Below are 16,682 nucleotides of genomic sequence, written 5' to 3' on the forward strand. Positions count from 1 at the left end.
TTCCTGTTTCAGGTACAAGAATACAAACCATTCAGAAAAAAAAATGCAGATGCATAACCTCAGTTGGAACTGATTAGGTAGGGCACTATACTCCTTTTATTCGGCATGTTTTCAGTATGTTCAGGTATTCAGTAAAAATACGTAATAGAAGAAACTATTCATCTCTGCAGGCATACTGTGCACTTGTAGCATCCACTATACCTTTTATGGCTGATACTTTTAGCTTTAAAAAGGATTTGTCTTACAAAATCATATCAATTTTTGTCTTAGATCATTTGAAATTCAGGCTACTTTCCCTAAGGAATCTGTGCTCTCCATCCTGATCTATGACCACGATATGGTTGGAACAGATGACCTCATTGGAGAAACTAAAATTGATTTGGAGAATCGTTTCTACAGCAGGCACCGGGCTACCTGTGGTCTACAAAGTCAATATGAAAAGTAAGATCCTCTTCAGACACTTGGTTTGTGCATACACGAGAAATGAGTGATCTGCAGAGAAGCTTCTTGATGAAAACTGATGTAGCCAAATATTTTGCTTTTTTCCGCCTTGGAGTTTTATAGATTTTGTTAAACTGAATTGTGTCACAAGGCTCAGAAGTAGAACATGACAATTTGTAAAAGCAACAGCCCTACTTACTCACAATTAGTTCCAGATGGCAAACTGTCTATAGTTAAGTGTCTTTGTTTGATAAACATAAGTTGGAGATTTTACTGACTCAAAGGGTGAATAAAAATCTCTGTCTGAGGTGGCTGTGCAATAGTGGTAAGGCCAAATTCTGCTCTCAGTTACCAGGGCCAGCTCTAGGTTTTTTGCCGCCCCAAGCAAAAAAAAATTTGGCTGCCCCCAGTCCCAGCCCTAGGCTCCTCTCCGGACCCCCCTGCTGCCCCAGCCCTGGGCTCTTCCCCCCCACCCACACCCCCTGCCGCCCCAGCTCTGGGCTCCCTCATTCCCCCCCACCATTGCCCCACACACACACCTCCTGCCGCCCCAGCCCTGGGCTCTCTCCCCACACCTGCACCCTCCTTCCGCCGCAGCCCTGAGTCATTGGTAACTCGCTCCCACGGCAGGTCATTCAGCAGGAATTTTAGATGTGCACAGAACACAGACAGGATTGGTTCCCATATGGTTACAGAACTGCAGTAAAGTGGAACAATTTTCAGCTTGTGTGACTGGAGGATATCTGGATGCATATTATAAGACTGTCCTACATAAATGAAGAAAAGTTGAGGTGCCTTTATTATTCTTTTGTTCCTCTTTTTCTTTCTATGGGCAATTTGCCAATGCAATATCACTGTCTTCCTTTTAAACAAACAAACAAAAAAGGCAATGGCTGTTGAAAATAGCAATTCCAGTCCTAATAACCACTGGGAAGCATTTCTTGCTCAATTTTATCCTCCTTTTTCTACAGCAAGTTACAGTGGATCAGTATATTTGATTTGGGAGAAATGAAGTAACAGCTGCCCAAACTGAGCTTGAGCACTCCTGAATTTTGAGGTGTTCAAATCTGGAAGGCAGGTGCTGGGGGGGAGGGAGCTGTAGCTCTGCGCGGGAGAACGGCAGCATGTATGCAGCAGTGTGTCTGGCGCTGCGTGGAGCCAGACATGCTGGTCTGAGTGGCTCGGTAAGGGGGCTGGGGGGTTGGATGGGGCGGAGGTTCGGGGGGGGCAGTCAGGGGACAGGCAGTGGTTGGATAAGCATGGGAGTCCTGGGGGTTTGTCAGGGGACAAGTAGGGGGTGGGGTCCTAGGGAGGAAGTTGGGGGGGTCTCAGGAGGGGGCAGTTGGGGACAAGGAGAAGGGAGGCTTAGATAGGGGGTGGGGTCCGGGGGGGCAGTTGGGGCAGGGGTCCCGGGAGGGGTGATCAGGGGACAGGGAGCAGGAGGGGTTGGATGGGTTGGGGTTTCTGTGGGGGGCAGTCGGAGGGAGTGGATGGTGGCAGGGTGGGGCTACCTTCCCTCCCCGTGGAGTGTCCTATTTTTTGAATGTTAAAATATGGTATCCCTACTCACAGTGCAGCTCTCCATTCACTGCAGCATGAGGTCTCAGCTACCTCACTCCCTCCCCCCTCTTTCCTGTTGGTAGTGGCCAAGGGAATGCTGGGAAATGTAGTTCTTTCCCTGCTCCAGGGCTGGCTCTATAGGCAGGGAGCTAACCAAGGAACTACAGCTCCCAGGGCCCCCTGTTGGTTCTCAGCTCCCATGCGGGATCCCTGCCGCCCCTGCAAATGGGCTGCCCCAAGCACGTGCTTGCTTTGCTGGTGCCTAGAGCCGCCCCTATCAGGTACACTTGTGAAAATCCAAAGTAACTGCCTTGAAGCCACTGGAGTTTCTCTGGATTTTCATGTGTCAATGAGAACAGAATTTGGCGGTAGGTTCTGGAGATAGTGGGTAGTATAGGTGTGTCACACAGGAGTATTGATCAGAGACTGAATTTTATTTCCTGGCCCCAGTCACCTGATCTGGGCCAGGGTTTAAAGTATAATATCCCTGTCCCATGTGTAGGGGCTTGTTTACACAGTGGGGTAATGTACTGTACAGGGACGTGATTTCTAAAGTGTACTAATCTGTTGTGCATTAATTGGTCCATGTAGACCTTGCTGGTGCACTTTAATTCAGTGCTGGTTAAAACAGTACTATGTTAAAGCACACTAGGGAACCTTTAGTGTGCACCAGCAGGGTCTACACGTAGGTGCTGGAACTAGGGGTGCTGCCACACCCCCGGCTTGAAGTGGTTTCCATCATATACAGGGTTTACAGTTTGGTTCAATGGCTCTCAGCATCCCCACTATACAAATTGTTCCAGCACCGCTGGGTCTACATATATCAGTTAATGCACACCAACATTAGTATGCCTTAGAAACCACACCCCTGTAGACTCCATTACCCCACTGTGTAGGCAAGCCCAGGGTTTCAGTGTCCATTGAGGCCAATGATTACTGTCACATAGTTTGTGATCACAGATCGATTGGTTTCTAGTTTCAACCACCTGAAAAGAGAAATCCTCACTGGCTTTAGCTTGGTCTATGTCTGTATTTAATAAACTCATCTCAGTAGCCACATGCCAGTGCTTCCCCATGTCTATTCCTCTGTGAATTTTGCCTTTTTCCCCCTTACAACGATAAGAAGTGTGAAATGTTTGGACTGCATTAACACTGCCAATCATATTTTCAGCTAGTTTAAATTGATTTTAATGGATTTACACCAGCTGAGGATCTAGCCCTAGATGTGCCTGATTGCAGTACTCCAATTGATATGCTAAAAATGTGGGGAGTGATTTTAAACTGCATAATACATTGATAAGCAGAGTTCTTGACATTTTACCTTATTATTGCAGCTTGACTCCCCAGAGACCATTTTTTCTGTTGCCTATACAGTTTCTTTTATAACCAGAAGTGCCTCACTTCCAGCTTCCAGCTGTCTTGTTATTTTAACAGGCACATTGTGCAGTGCTTAGAATTTGTTATTTTGTTCTTAATAATGGAGTCTCAAATACAGCATCTGAAATTAACTAATCAAAATAAACTGGAATACTGCTTGGCTGCATAACTTCCATGACCTCTAAAAACTGGGGGGCAGCTGATTCCCTGCTGTGTCACACCTGTGTGACTCCATTTAAATCAATTGAATTACACCAGGGAAAATCCACTGTCACAGAGTAGTGACTAAAGCCCTAGTACTAATCATTGTGGCAATCCTAGTATTTCAATATACTTATAGAGGTATAGGGCACAATTTTAAAAAGTGTCTAAGTCCCATTTTCAAAAGTTACTTAGGAGCCAAAGGGTACATCTGCACTTGGAGTGGAAATGTAAATTCCGGCTCTAGAAGACATACCTGCACTAGCTCTGATCAAGCTAGCATACTAAAAATACATGTGTCACCATGGTAGTGCAAGTGATGGGAGGGACTAGTCTCCTGATATCTTGGACAGGATGGTATATGGGGCAGCTAGCCCCTCCTGCCGCTCACACTAGTGCGGCTACACTTTTGTTTTTAGTATGCTAGATTGATCAGAGTGAGCACTGGTCTATTTCCTTAAACTGGGAAATATACTTCCAGCTCAAAGTGTAGACATAATCTAAGGGCCGCATGTGTTAAAAATAGCAGTGTAGACAGGGGGTAGAATGGGTGGCAGCTCTGGCTACCCAGAGCTACCAAGTACCCAGGGAGTCTGGGCAGGTTTGTACTCAGGCAGCTAGCTCGAGCTGCCGCCCATGCTACCCTCAGCTACACTGCTATTTTTAGCAGAGCTAGTGTGTGTCTGTGTACTCGACCTGGGAAGCACACTGCCAGCTGCAGTGTAAACATACCCTTAGTGTCATTGAAAGTTTGATTTTCCTCATAGGACCAAATTCAGACCTTGGTGTAAGTAACAGCAACGCCACAGAATCCAGCGGAGTTACATCTGCTTATACTAGAGCCATGTAATGTTCATCGTGTATGACCTCCATGATCTGTGCCTGTGGCCCAGACCCCGTTGCCACACTACTCAAAATAATAGCTATGGGGCCTGTGTGGTGTCCTAGTGTTAGCAATGGCGTGCAGGAGACCCGGACTCTATTCCTGTCCAAGGTCCTAGTCCCAGCTCCTCAAGCCGGCTGGGGCGGGGAATGTGATGGAGGGAGTGCACTAAGTTCCTGTCGATGAGAGAGAACCTTTTGTTCTGTTATAAATAGGACTGTGATCAGTTGTTCTCCATATCCACTGAAGGTAGGACAAGAAGTAATGGGCTCAATCTACGGCAAAGGAGATTTAGATTAGATATTAGGAAAAACTTTCTAATTATAAGGGTGGGTAAATTCTGGAATAGGCTACGAAAGAAGGTTGGGGAATCCCCGTCATTGGTGGCTTTTAAGGAGAGGTTAGACACGCACGTGTCAGGAATGGTCTAGGTTTACTTGGTCCTGCCTCAGAGCAGGGGGCTGGACTTGATGACTTCTCAATGTCCCTTTCAACCCTACATTTCTATGACTCTAAAATTCTATGTCAAACTACAGAAATCATCTGACGGCCTGATCCAATGCCCACTGAAGTCAGTGAAAAGACTTCCATTCACTTTAGTTAGTGTTGGACCAGGTCCTGAATGATCAAGAAATAGCACTGGCCAGCTCCAAAAGGCCCTGACTTCTTTGGCCAAACAGCTGGTGGCTGATGTGCTGTCAGACCTTGATAATGAGGGTATACAATGTGGGGAACATTTGCTGGGATGGCTCTAAGGGACTAAGAAAGGAGAAGCAGAGGACATGTCCATCTCTGGCTTTGTTTCACTTGTGTAAAATTAATTCTGTTCACTTTCATCCAGTCAGGTTTAAGCTCCCTTACAGTAAATCTGTCTGCCAGGGCATCTGACTGTTGGATTGGCACCCCTGAATAGTTACAGCCTTTAACCGAACAGAAAACCTTCTCCATTCCTCTCTTTGCTTTGTCCCCTTATTGCAGAGAAGGGTACAATGCCTGGCGAGATGCAATTCAGCCGACTGAGATCCTCAACAAGCTATGCAAAGACAACAAACTGCCTGGGCCCTACAAGCGACCTGGGGAGATACAAATAGGAACCAAAGTATTCACTGGGAAGACAATCTTTAATGAAGACGAGAATGGTAATTCTGCCATTTATGTTATTTAGTCCTATTACCGTAGCCCCTAGAGGTCCCACCTTTGATTGGGATCCTGTTGTGCTAGGCACTGGACAAGCAGATAGCAAGAGACAGTCTCTGCCCTGAGGAGTTCACCATCTAAATAGACAAGGCAGACAAAGAGTGGGAAGGGAAATAGGAGCACAGAGGTTAAGGGACTTGTATAAGATCACACAGCTGGTCAATAGTCAATTCATGAACAGGACCCAGGCCTCCTAATTCCCGGTCCAGTGCCTTATCCACTAGACCCGGCTGCCTCTCTTCATTGTTACGCTTCTTGTTTATTATTAACTATTACCACTATCATCATTAGTTCTGCGAGGGCATTGGTATAAATCCTTCTCCCTGCAGTCCTATTGAGCCTGGGGATCCATGAGTCTAGAGGTCTTTGCAGGGAGTTGTTGCTTCCACCAGGGGAAGTGTCAAGTTCCAAAAGGAGAAGAGGGGCAAAGCTACCAGGGGGTTGGGTTTGTAGATGTGGGTGGTGAGGGGTGGGACAGAGTCACCAGAGGCTAGGTTGTGTCTTTGAGGGAAGGAGATGGTAAGGGGCAGATGACATGTATTAGGATGGATGCTTTGATTGGGTAGCCCAAGAGAGGGAAGCAGCACAAGGACTGTGCTTTCCCTCTTTGTCAGCGTCTAGTCTATTTTGAGTGTTTGATCTTCGTCTTAGTTCATATACCTTGCTCCCGTTTCTCCTGTGGGCAAGCAGACCAGGGAAGATAGGGCTCAGCGTGCTTCAGTATAAGGATAGGGCCAAACTACGGCTGTTCCCCCAAGGATGCATTCGGTAGAAGAGTGCTAGACAAACAAATGACTACAAAGGGGCCTGGGCAGAGCAGGACTAGACCTGACTCTCTGCCTACCAACAGGTGTGTACTAGAAGTGGTTGCAATAGTTGCTTCCCAGCATTCTTGCCCCAGTGCCAGTGGAGCCGTTAAGCTTTTCAGAGGCACAGTGTCACCGGGGGACTGCAGGTTAGCCCTCCCTTTCCCCTGCTTAGCACAACACTGCCCATTTTATCCATGGATACCTTTGGCATCTTTCTGCTCTCTTCACGCAGCATGTGAATTTGGCACTCAAGGGGGCTTCCTTGCTGCCATCACAAGGCAAAAATAAGACTAATGTACAATCCCTAGCACCTATTTACTGACACTTCCTGGCAGCTCGAGGAAATGCCAAATCCCCTGTTCTTTGATTGGCTGCAATTTTTTAAAGAAAAAGACTTAATTATTTAGAAGAAGAAGAAAACAAGCTAGCAAATCTTTACCATCCTACTGTTAGATACAGCACTAAAATAGGCGCGTTTAATTTTGTCATGATTCATGGTATTTTGTAATTAGGTTTCTTCTCAGCACTAAACTTTAGTTACTCCTGTGGGTGCTCTTATTTAAAGGAATAAATGTGTTTTATTACATCTCTGTTCTTCCTTGGGATGCATTAAATGCTGCTCTAAACTCGAGCAGATTTTTAACACGTGTCTTTCACAACTGACAAGCCATATTAATCAGAGGCTTAATATGCTAATTCTGCTCTGGTTGTTCTTTTTTTTATTACTCTTTCCTATAGAAGAGCCAGTTGAATCCTATGAACAACTTGCCCTAAAGGTTTTACGTTCCTGGGATGAAATCCCAGGGGTTGGATGTAAGCTGGTTCCAGAACACATTGAGACCCGGCCTCTCTATCACAAGGATAAACCAGGCATGGAACAGGTAGATAAGCCTACAGTGAAAGCATGAAACGTGGGAGAGGTTTTCCATTTCTCCTGCCACTGTTGTTTCTGTTACTATCTCAGAGCTAACAGGGAAATCTCACAAGTGCTCCCGTTTCCATTATAGGTTGCACAAAATAATAAGTGCATAGTTCAAAATTGTCAAATGTGCATATGTACAGTGAGGCACCTAAATTCATATTTAGGCACCTAAGCAAGAGTGGTCTGATTTAACTGCAAATTTTCATACTTTCAGATTTTGGACTTTCTTGTAAATGTAATGTTAACTCTGCATTTCATTGCATTTTAATGACTGTTGCTTTCCCTCTCGCACTATCTGCAAAGTTCTTGTAGGGGTGCTCTCAGCTTTAACTTCACCATACAATTTTGTTTTCAGGGAATCTAATCAAGAGTCCCTTTGCTCGTATTTGAAAATAACTACTTAGGAATTTGGCTGCAGTAAAGCATTTAAGCACATGTTTAAGTCATACTGACTTCATGAAGACACATTGAAGCTAATGGAATTTTAGCATCTGCTAAAATGAATATATATAATATAGGGCTGTTGATTAATCACAGTTAACTCACACGATTAACTGAAAAAAATTAATCTTGATTAAAAAATGTAATCACGATTAATCACAGTTTTAATCACACTGTTAAACAATAGAATACCAATTGAAATTTGTTAAATATTTTGGATGTTTTTCTACATTTTCATATATATTGTATTCTATGTTGTAATTGAAATCAAAGTGTATATTATTTTTGATTACAAATATTTGCACTGTAAAAATAATAAAAGAAATACTATTTTTCAATTCACCTTATACAAGTACGGAAGTGCAATCTCTTTGTCGTGAAAGTGCAACTTACAACTGTAGATTTTTTTTGTTACATAACTGCACTCAAACAAAACAATGTAAAACTTCAGAGCCTACAAGTCCACTCAGTCCTACTTCTTGTTCAGCCAATCGCTAAGACAAACAAGTTTGTTAACATTTACAGTAGAAAATGCTGCCCTCTTCTTATTTACAATGTCACCAGAAAGTGAGAACAGGCATTTGCATGGCACTTTTGTAGCTGGCATTGCAAGGTATTTACGTGCCAGATATTCTAAACATTTGTATGCCCCTTCATGTTTCGGCCACAATTCCAGAGGACATGCTTCCATGCTAATGACACTTGTTAAAAAAATAATGTGTTAATTAAATTTGTGACTGAACTCCTTGGGGGTGAATTGTATGTCTGTTTTACCCACATTCTGCCATATATTTCATGTTATAGCAGTCTTGGATGATGACCCAGCACATGTTGTTCATTTTAAGAACACTTTCACTGCAGATTTGACAAAACGCCAAGAAGGTACCAATGTTAGATTTCTAAAGATAGCTACATCACTCAATCCAAGGTTTAAGAATCTGAAGTGCTTTCCAAAATCTGGGAGGGAAGAAGTGTGGAGCATGCTTTCAGAAGTCTTAAAAGAGCAACACTCCAATGCGAAAACTACAGAACCCGAACCACCAAAAAAGAAAATCAATCTTCTGCTGGTGGCATCTGACTCCGATAATGAAAATGAACACGTGTCGGTCTGCACTGCTTTGGATTGTTATCGAGCAGAACCCGTCATCAGCATGGACGCATGTCCCCTGGAATGGTGGTTGAAGCATGAAGGGACATATGAATCTTTAGCACATCTGGCACGTAAATATCTTGCGACACTGGCTACAACAGTGCCATGAGAATGCCTGTTCTCACGTTCAGGTGACATTGTAAACAAGAAGCAGGCAGCATTATTTCCTGCAAATGTAAACAAACTTGTTTGTCTGAGCAATTGGCTGAACAAGAAGTAGGACCGAGTGGACTTGCAGGCTCTAAAAGTTTACATTGTTTTATTTTTGAATGCAGATTTTTTTGTACATAATTTTACATTTGTAAGTTCAACTTTCCCGGATAAAGAAATTGCACTACAGTACTTATATTGGGTGAATTGACAAATACTATTTCTTTTGTTTTTTTACAGTGCAAATACTTGTAATCAAAAATAAATATAAAGTGAGCACGGTACACTTTGTATTCTGTGTTGTAATTGAAATCAATATATTTGAAAATGTAGAAAACATCCAAAAATATTTAAATAGATGGTATTCTATTATTGTTTAACAATGTGATTAATCGCAATTAATGTTTCTATTCGCTTGACAGCCCTAATATCATTGGGAAAATATAATTAACTATTCAGTATATGTTTTGATTCCTGTCCAGACCATCTACGGAGAAGAATCAGAATTTCTCAACAAGTGTGTCTGGATAAGTATTATTTTTATAGTGTGAACAGCTAATGGTGATCCTTCTTTGTGCTTCAGCTTTGAGGGCTTAGAGTCTGCCCTCATTATTGCACAGTTCTGATCATGTGTAGCACAATGACAGTGATGAAAATTCTAGATAGTCACTGATTTGTTACAGGATGTTCTTATTTGTGATGGTCAAACTGAAAACAACTCAGAATCTGAGTTCAGTTCAATTAAGGATCCAAATAATTATCCAACCCTCCCGAGTTTCCAAAATTGGGCTGGAAGTCTCATAAGAATAGGCTTTCTTGAAAGATTTCAATTGCTACCACCTCTGGCCTGAGTTGAAAATACCACGAGAAACACCTCTCTTCTGCTTCGAGTGCTTGTTCATGTTGATTCCAATCAGGTGTGCGTATGCCATGTGCATGGTTGTCAGAAACTTTTTCCCTTAGCAGCTCCCATTGGGTCAGCTGTGGAGCCCCCTGAAGTGGTGCTTTCATTGCGCTCAATATATGACCCTGCCGACCCAACCCCCCTTCAGTTTCTTCTTACTGCCTGTGATGGCCGTTGGAACTGCGTTCGCTTGCTTAGCAAGGGCTTCCCTTAGTTGATATACATAGTGTATATAGTGTTCAGGTTAGGGTGCAGGGTCCTCCCCTATCCCTTACCTCCCCTCAGCTCCCGGGCATGCCTCGGGGCCAAGGGTTTAAACCTTACAGGACCTGTGGGAAGCCCATGCCAACGGGCGACCCCCCCACAATGCGTGTCTGGGGGAAGAGCACCAAACAGACAGGTGCAAAATCTGCAGGTCTTTCCGCCCTACGATGAAGAAAGAGTGGGATTTCTGGCTGAAACAACTTCTGATGGGGTCCACTCTCCGTCGGCAGCCCGCCACGGAGTGCCGAGATCCGACACCGAGCGCGTCGGTGCGGAGTGCCCCGGCCTCGGAGCGTGACACAGCGCCGAGGAAAGACTCTGACTGAAGAGACCCTTGGCACCGGTGCTCCCCAGCACCGCAAGTGGCGCAGTTAACCAGGCACCTCTCGCACTCACCGGTGCCACACAAGTGGCACAAGAAGACAGACTGGGATCGTTCCCCGGTGCTGAAGGCAGCACCAGGTGCAACAGCAGTGCGTCCCACAAAGGAGCACTCGGCGCCCAAGGGCCAGGAGTTGGCGCCATTGACTTTGGTTCCACGGAGGGGACCGTTGAGTCCGGTGCCCAGCGACACCCCAGACAGACAGTGTCAGGTGGAGGAGTTGGAGTCCCCCTCCACCCCAGACACTTTTGAAGCCACCAGGGATCTAATAGCAAAGACGGCCCCACAACCTCTGGCTATCTAGAGGCAAGCCGGCCATGATGCCGTGATCACCCTCTCCGACACGGCACCATTCACCTCGGCACCGCTTGGGTTCACCATCGCCAATGCACCATTCCCCAGCTCAGGACCCTGTGTGTGGTTCCCCGGCTGAGTCTCCAGCACGGGCTGAGCGGCACCGGTCCCCGTCATTGACCTCTTGGCACTGATCCCCAGCACAGGAGCATCAAAACCAGTCCCCTGCTCAGTACTGCTGTGGTCATCACGATCTAGATCTGTGTCATCGGACTCAGACAGGGACTCTTTTTGCTCATGCCGCAGCAGGTGCAGGTCGAATCGGCGCAGAAGTGAGGCACCGGTGGCATGGCCTCCACATTGGCAGCCGCAGCCTCAATGGCCATTCCGGACTCCCTGGGCTTATCACCAGGCCCAGCGGCATTTTCTGGTAATCTCTGAAACCCGAGCACCCCAGCCACATAAAGATCGCCCAGCTCCTCGGGGATCGGAGTCGACGCCAGCACAGGGCCCACAGGCCGTCCAGGACATCGTCGAAGCAGCCACAGCGACAGCTCCTACAGCTGGCCAGACTACTGCTGCCATGACTACAGTCAGCGTGAGCCCACAGGCACTAACCAGGAGGTCCCTAGAGAGCTGGATGGTCAGGAGGACCCTGTACCACCTCTAGCCTCCTCATCCTCATCCCCGAACGAGGCAGTTGCAGGGACTTCGGCCTCGGGACCTCCCCTGATAGACCACTGTGCACACCAGGACCTCTTGCGCAGAATCGCTCGCAACATGGGATTGCAGGCGGAAGAGATTATCGAGCCAAAGGACCCCATGGTCAATATCCTGACACCGAGGGTCCCTCCAGGGTAGCTCTGCCCCTGATAAAAACTATACAGAACAATATTGAAACACTGTGGCAGACCCTGGCATCGATCCCACCAATGGCGAGGGCGTGGAGCACAAGTACTTTTGTCCCATCCAAAGGATATGAGTACTTGTCCTTGCACCCGCAGCCCTCCTCCCTAGTAGTGAACACGGTCAACGAGAAGGAGAGGCAGGACCAACAAGGACCGACTCCGAAATCTAAGGAGTCTAAGGGCTGGTCTATACTTAGCCGCTAGTTCGGCGGCTGGAAATCGAACTTCCTGGTTCGATTTATCGCGTCTGGTCTGGACGCGATAAATCGAACCAGGAAGTGCTTGCCGTCGACTGCGGTACTCCATCTCAACGAGAGGAGTACCGCGGAGTCGACGGGGGAGCCTGCCTGCCCCGTGTGGACCGCGTCTGAACCGCGGTAAGTTCGAAGTAAGGTATGTCGACTTCAGCTACGTTATTCACGTAGCTGAAGTTGCGTACCTTACTTCGACTTGGGGGGTTAGTGTAGACCAGGCCTAAAAGATTAGACCTTTTTGATAGAATGGCCTACTCAACGGGGGGCCTGCAGCTGAAGATAGCAAACCAACAAGCTATCCTCAGCAGATACAACTTCAACTCGTGGGCCTCCATGTTGAAGTTTAAGGAGCTAATTCCATCAGACTCCAGGGCTGAATTCATGGCCATTATTTACGAAGGGAAAGCGGTGGCACGAACCTCTCTTCAAGCCACCCTTGATGCGGCGGACTCTGCCACCCACACCCTCTCATCCGGGTTAGCCATGAGAAGGGGTTCAGGACTGCAGGCATCTGGGCTGCCCCCCGAAGTGCAGCAAACCCCTCAGGACCTGTCGTTTGAGGATTATTCTCGGAGCAGATGGACTCCAAGCTGCACAGCCTGAAGGACTCCCGGGCGACCATGAAGTCGCTGGGTATGCACACCCCTGCAACCCAGCGTAAACACTTCAAACCACAGCCTCAACAGCAGCGTTCCTACCCTCCTCGAAGACAGGACTTCTACAGAGGGAGGGGTAGGAATGGCAGGCGCAGACTGTCGCAACCCTCGTCAAGTCAAGGCCAGGGCTCGGCCAAACCTTTGTTGGGCTCAAAGCAGGCCTTTTGAAGGGGCGCCTGAGGATGGCATACCCACCACTACACCAGATCCTTCCCCGTGCTTTATGAATCGGCTATCCCACTTCTACTGTGCGTGGTCCCAAATAACATCAGACTGCTGTGTACTTCGCATGGTAGAGGTGGGATAATCTCTCCAATTCTGCTCCTCTCCTCCCTCCCACTCCCCTTCCGTGTCCCTCTTCAGGGACCCCTCTCACAAGCAACTCCTTGTCCAGTAGATGCAGTTGCTCCTTGCCGTGGGGGCAGTGGAGGAGGTTCCTCAGGAGCTATGGGGCAAGGGATTCTACTCCCGTTATTTCCTAATCCCCAAAGCAAAGGGGGGTCTCAGACCCATTTTAGACCTGCAAGGACACAACCAGTTCTTGGTCAAGCTGAAGTTCCGCATGGTCTCCCTGAGCACGATCATCCCCTCCTTGGATCTGGGAGACTGGTATGCTGCCCTCGACATGAAGGACGCGTATTTTCACATATCCATTCAGCCTGCGCACAGACGATTTCCGCGGTTTGTGGTCGACCACAAACATTATCAGTTCACGGTCCTCCCATTCTGCCTATTGACGGCCCCTCGAGTCTTCATCAAGTGCAAGTCGGTGGTCGCAGCCTTTCTTTACAGGAGGCAGATTCAGGCATATCCCTATCTCGACGACCGGCTCTCCAGGGAGCAGGTGGAGTCTCAAGTCCGACTAGTCAGAGCTACTTTCTAGAGGCTGGGGGTCCTCCTCAACGTGAACAAGTCGACCTTGTCACTGACCCTTTGGGATGGTGCTCGACTCGGGGCAAACAAGGGCAGTCCTGCCAGACGCATGATTCCAAGTGATGACAGACATTATCCAAAGCCTCAAGTGATACCCCACCACAACAGCAAGGGAATACCTGAGTCTCCTCAGCCACATGACAGCCTGCACTTACGTGGTCAGACATGCCAGACTGAGGCTCAGACCACTCCAGGCGTGGCTCACTTCGACCTATCGCTCAGCGCGAGACAGCCTGAACTCAGTGGAGTCAGTGCCAGAGCATGTACTCAAGTCCCTCTGTTGGTGGCTCAACCCTCGGACAGTCTGTGAAGGCGTTCCCTTCAACAGCCCACAGCACTCTCTGTCCCTAGTAACGGACGTGTCAGCTCTGGGTTGGGGCGCTCACCTGGGAGATGTCCGAACGCAGGGCCTATGGTCGCAGGACGAGCTCTCACTCCATATCAATATCAAGGAGCTCCGAGCGGTGCAGCTAGCCTGACACACCTTCCTGTCCTGACTACAAGGTCAGTGTGTGGCAGTGATGACCATCAACACCACTGCCATGTTCTACATCAACAAACAGGGTGGAGCTTGTTCCTCCCCCCTATTCTGGGAAGCTGTCCAGCTATGCATAGCCCACTCCATTCACCTGGAGGTGTCCTATCTCCTGGGAGTGCAGAACTAACTAGCGGACCACCTCAGCAGATCGTTCTGCAACCGCGAGTGGTCCATCTTTCTGGCTGTCATACATTCCATCTTCCAAAGGTGGGGGTTTCCCGAGGTCGATCTGTTTGCCACCCAGAGCAACAGAAAGTGCCCAGCGTTCTGCTCCTTCCAGAAGCACAGCCCGCGTTCAATATCGGACATGTTCCTGCTACCCTGGGGAGAACACCTCATGTATGGCTTTCCACCAGTTCTACTTGTGCACAAGGTGCTGCTCAAGATCTGCAGAGATAAGGTGAAGGTAATTCTGCTGGCTCCAGCACGGCACCGCCAACATTGGTACACCATGCTTCTGCAGCTGTCAGTGGACACCCCGATCGTGTTACCACTTTACCCCGATCTGATCACACAGGACCACAGTCGCCTTCACCACCCAGATCTCCAGTCCCTCCATTTCATGGCTTGGAAGCTTCATGGTTAAAACCAATGGAGCTCTGGTGCCTGGAACGTGTAAGAAAGGTTCTGCTCGGCAGCAGAAAACCATCCACCAGTGCCACTTATCTAGCTAAGTGGAAAAGGTTCTCTTGCTGGTGTGCCAAGCATTTCACACCTGCACTCCAGGTGCCTATACCACTCGTCCTGGAGTACCTCTTACACTAGAAACAACAGGGCCTGGCAGGGTCATCCATAAGGGTACACCTCATTGCTATCTCTGCCTTCCACCTGGGAGAGTTGGGGTGTTCTGTGTTCACCAACCCCATGGTAGGGCATTTCCTCAAGGGTCTGGAAAGATTATATCCACAGGCTCGACAACCTGTGCCTGCATGGGACCTTCATCTGGTCCGCTCAAGACTAATGGGGGTCCCTTTTGAGCCGCTGGCTACTTGCTCCCTTCTGTATTTGTTGTGGAAGGTGGCATTCCTGGTCACCATTTCATCAGCTAGGACGGTGTCCGAGCTAACCTCCGACCCACCCTACACGGTCTTCCACAAGGACAAGGTTCAACTCAGGCTTCACCCAGCCTTCCTTCCCAAGGTGGTGTCCCGATTTCATACTAGCCAAGACATTTTTCTACCGGTCTTTTATTCTAAGCCTCATACCGGTGCACGGGAGTAGAGGCTTCACTCACTGAATGTCCGGTGTGCACTAGCATTCTACATTGAGCGCACTAAGCCTTTCATGAAATTGAACCAACTATTCATGCTGGTGGCAGACCGGATGAAAGGGCTCCTGGTCTCTTCCTAATGCATTTCTTCCTGGATCACGGACTGCATCCGCACATGCTACGAGCTGGCTAAGGTCCCAGCCCCAGATATTACAGCACACTCCACAAGGGCACAAGCCTCGTCAGCTGCTTTCCTGGCCCAGATCCCCATTCAAGAGATCTGCAGAGCTGCAACCTGGTCATCAGTGCATATGTTTACCACTCACTGTGTTGTCACCCAGCATGTCAGAGATGATGCAGCATTCGGCAGAGCGGTGCTCCAATCAGAGATTCCTTAACTCCGACCCCACCTCCAGGGGAGAGCTTGGGAGTCACCTGATTGGAATCGATGTGAACAAGCACTTGAAGAAGAAAAAAACGGTTACTCACTTCTCGTAACTGTTGTTCTTTGAGATGTGTTGTTCACGTCCATGCCAATATCCACCCTCCTTCCTTTCTGTCGGAGTAGCCGGCAAGAAGGAACTGAAGGCGGGTTGGGTCGGCAGGGTCATATATTGAGCACCATGAAGGCGCCACTCCAGTGGGCTCCACAGCTGACCCAACTGGAGCTGCTAAAGGAAAAACTTTCCGACGACTGTGCATGCGGCACACATGCACCTGATTGGAATGGATGTGAACAACACATCTCGAAGAACAACAGTTACGAAAAGGCGTTTCACCATGTCCGGCGCTGTTAGGAACCCAAGAGTGCAAAGCAAGTGAAAATGTTAAACTTCTGAACATATCAGAATCCTACAGCAGGATCAAGTTTCAGTTTGGCTATAGAAATAGAAACATGGTTCTGGTTTAGCTCTCAGATAAACATCTGGCCCTGTATAAACACATGTAATAAAATAAGTAGAAATAGAAGTGAAGCGGTATCAGCAGGGAGGTTTTCCAACTGTTCATATGAGTTACAGGACAATCACAAGACTGGGGTTTGGAGCAACCCAATTCTATTGCAGGTTACAGCACACCGTGCAGGATGGGAGGCAGACAGCAGTGATGCACCAGGCCCCAACACAAATGAATAACTTTAGTGTAGGGAGGGGAAGTCCAAAGAACCAACCACAAAATCCTAAAATATAGGCGCTGCTCTGGGACCACTG

At 47.8% G+C, this 16,682-nt stretch overlaps 1 protein-coding gene across 1 annotated transcript in view; it reads left to right on the plus strand.

Annotated features, from left to right (window-relative positions):
• FER1L6 (fer-1 like family member 6) overlaps positions 1 to 16,682 on the plus strand; it is a 115,577-nt gene that overhangs the window by 83,229 nt on the left and 15,666 nt on the right. The window contains exons 33-35 of the mRNA XM_029913388.1: positions 271 to 441; positions 5,441 to 5,601; positions 7,207 to 7,349. Coding sequence (XP_029769248.1) covers positions 271 to 441; positions 5,441 to 5,601; positions 7,207 to 7,349 — 475 coding nt within the window. The remainder of the gene's footprint in view (positions 1 to 270; positions 442 to 5,440; positions 5,602 to 7,206; positions 7,350 to 16,682) is intronic.

This window comes from Terrapene carolina, unplaced genomic scaffold, assembly GCF_002925995.2.
Source record: "Terrapene carolina triunguis isolate 2854851 unplaced genomic scaffold, T_m_triunguis-2.0 Scaffold58, whole genome shotgun sequence".
Classification (NCBI taxonomy): Eukaryota; Metazoa; Chordata; order Testudines; family Emydidae; genus Terrapene; species Terrapene triunguis.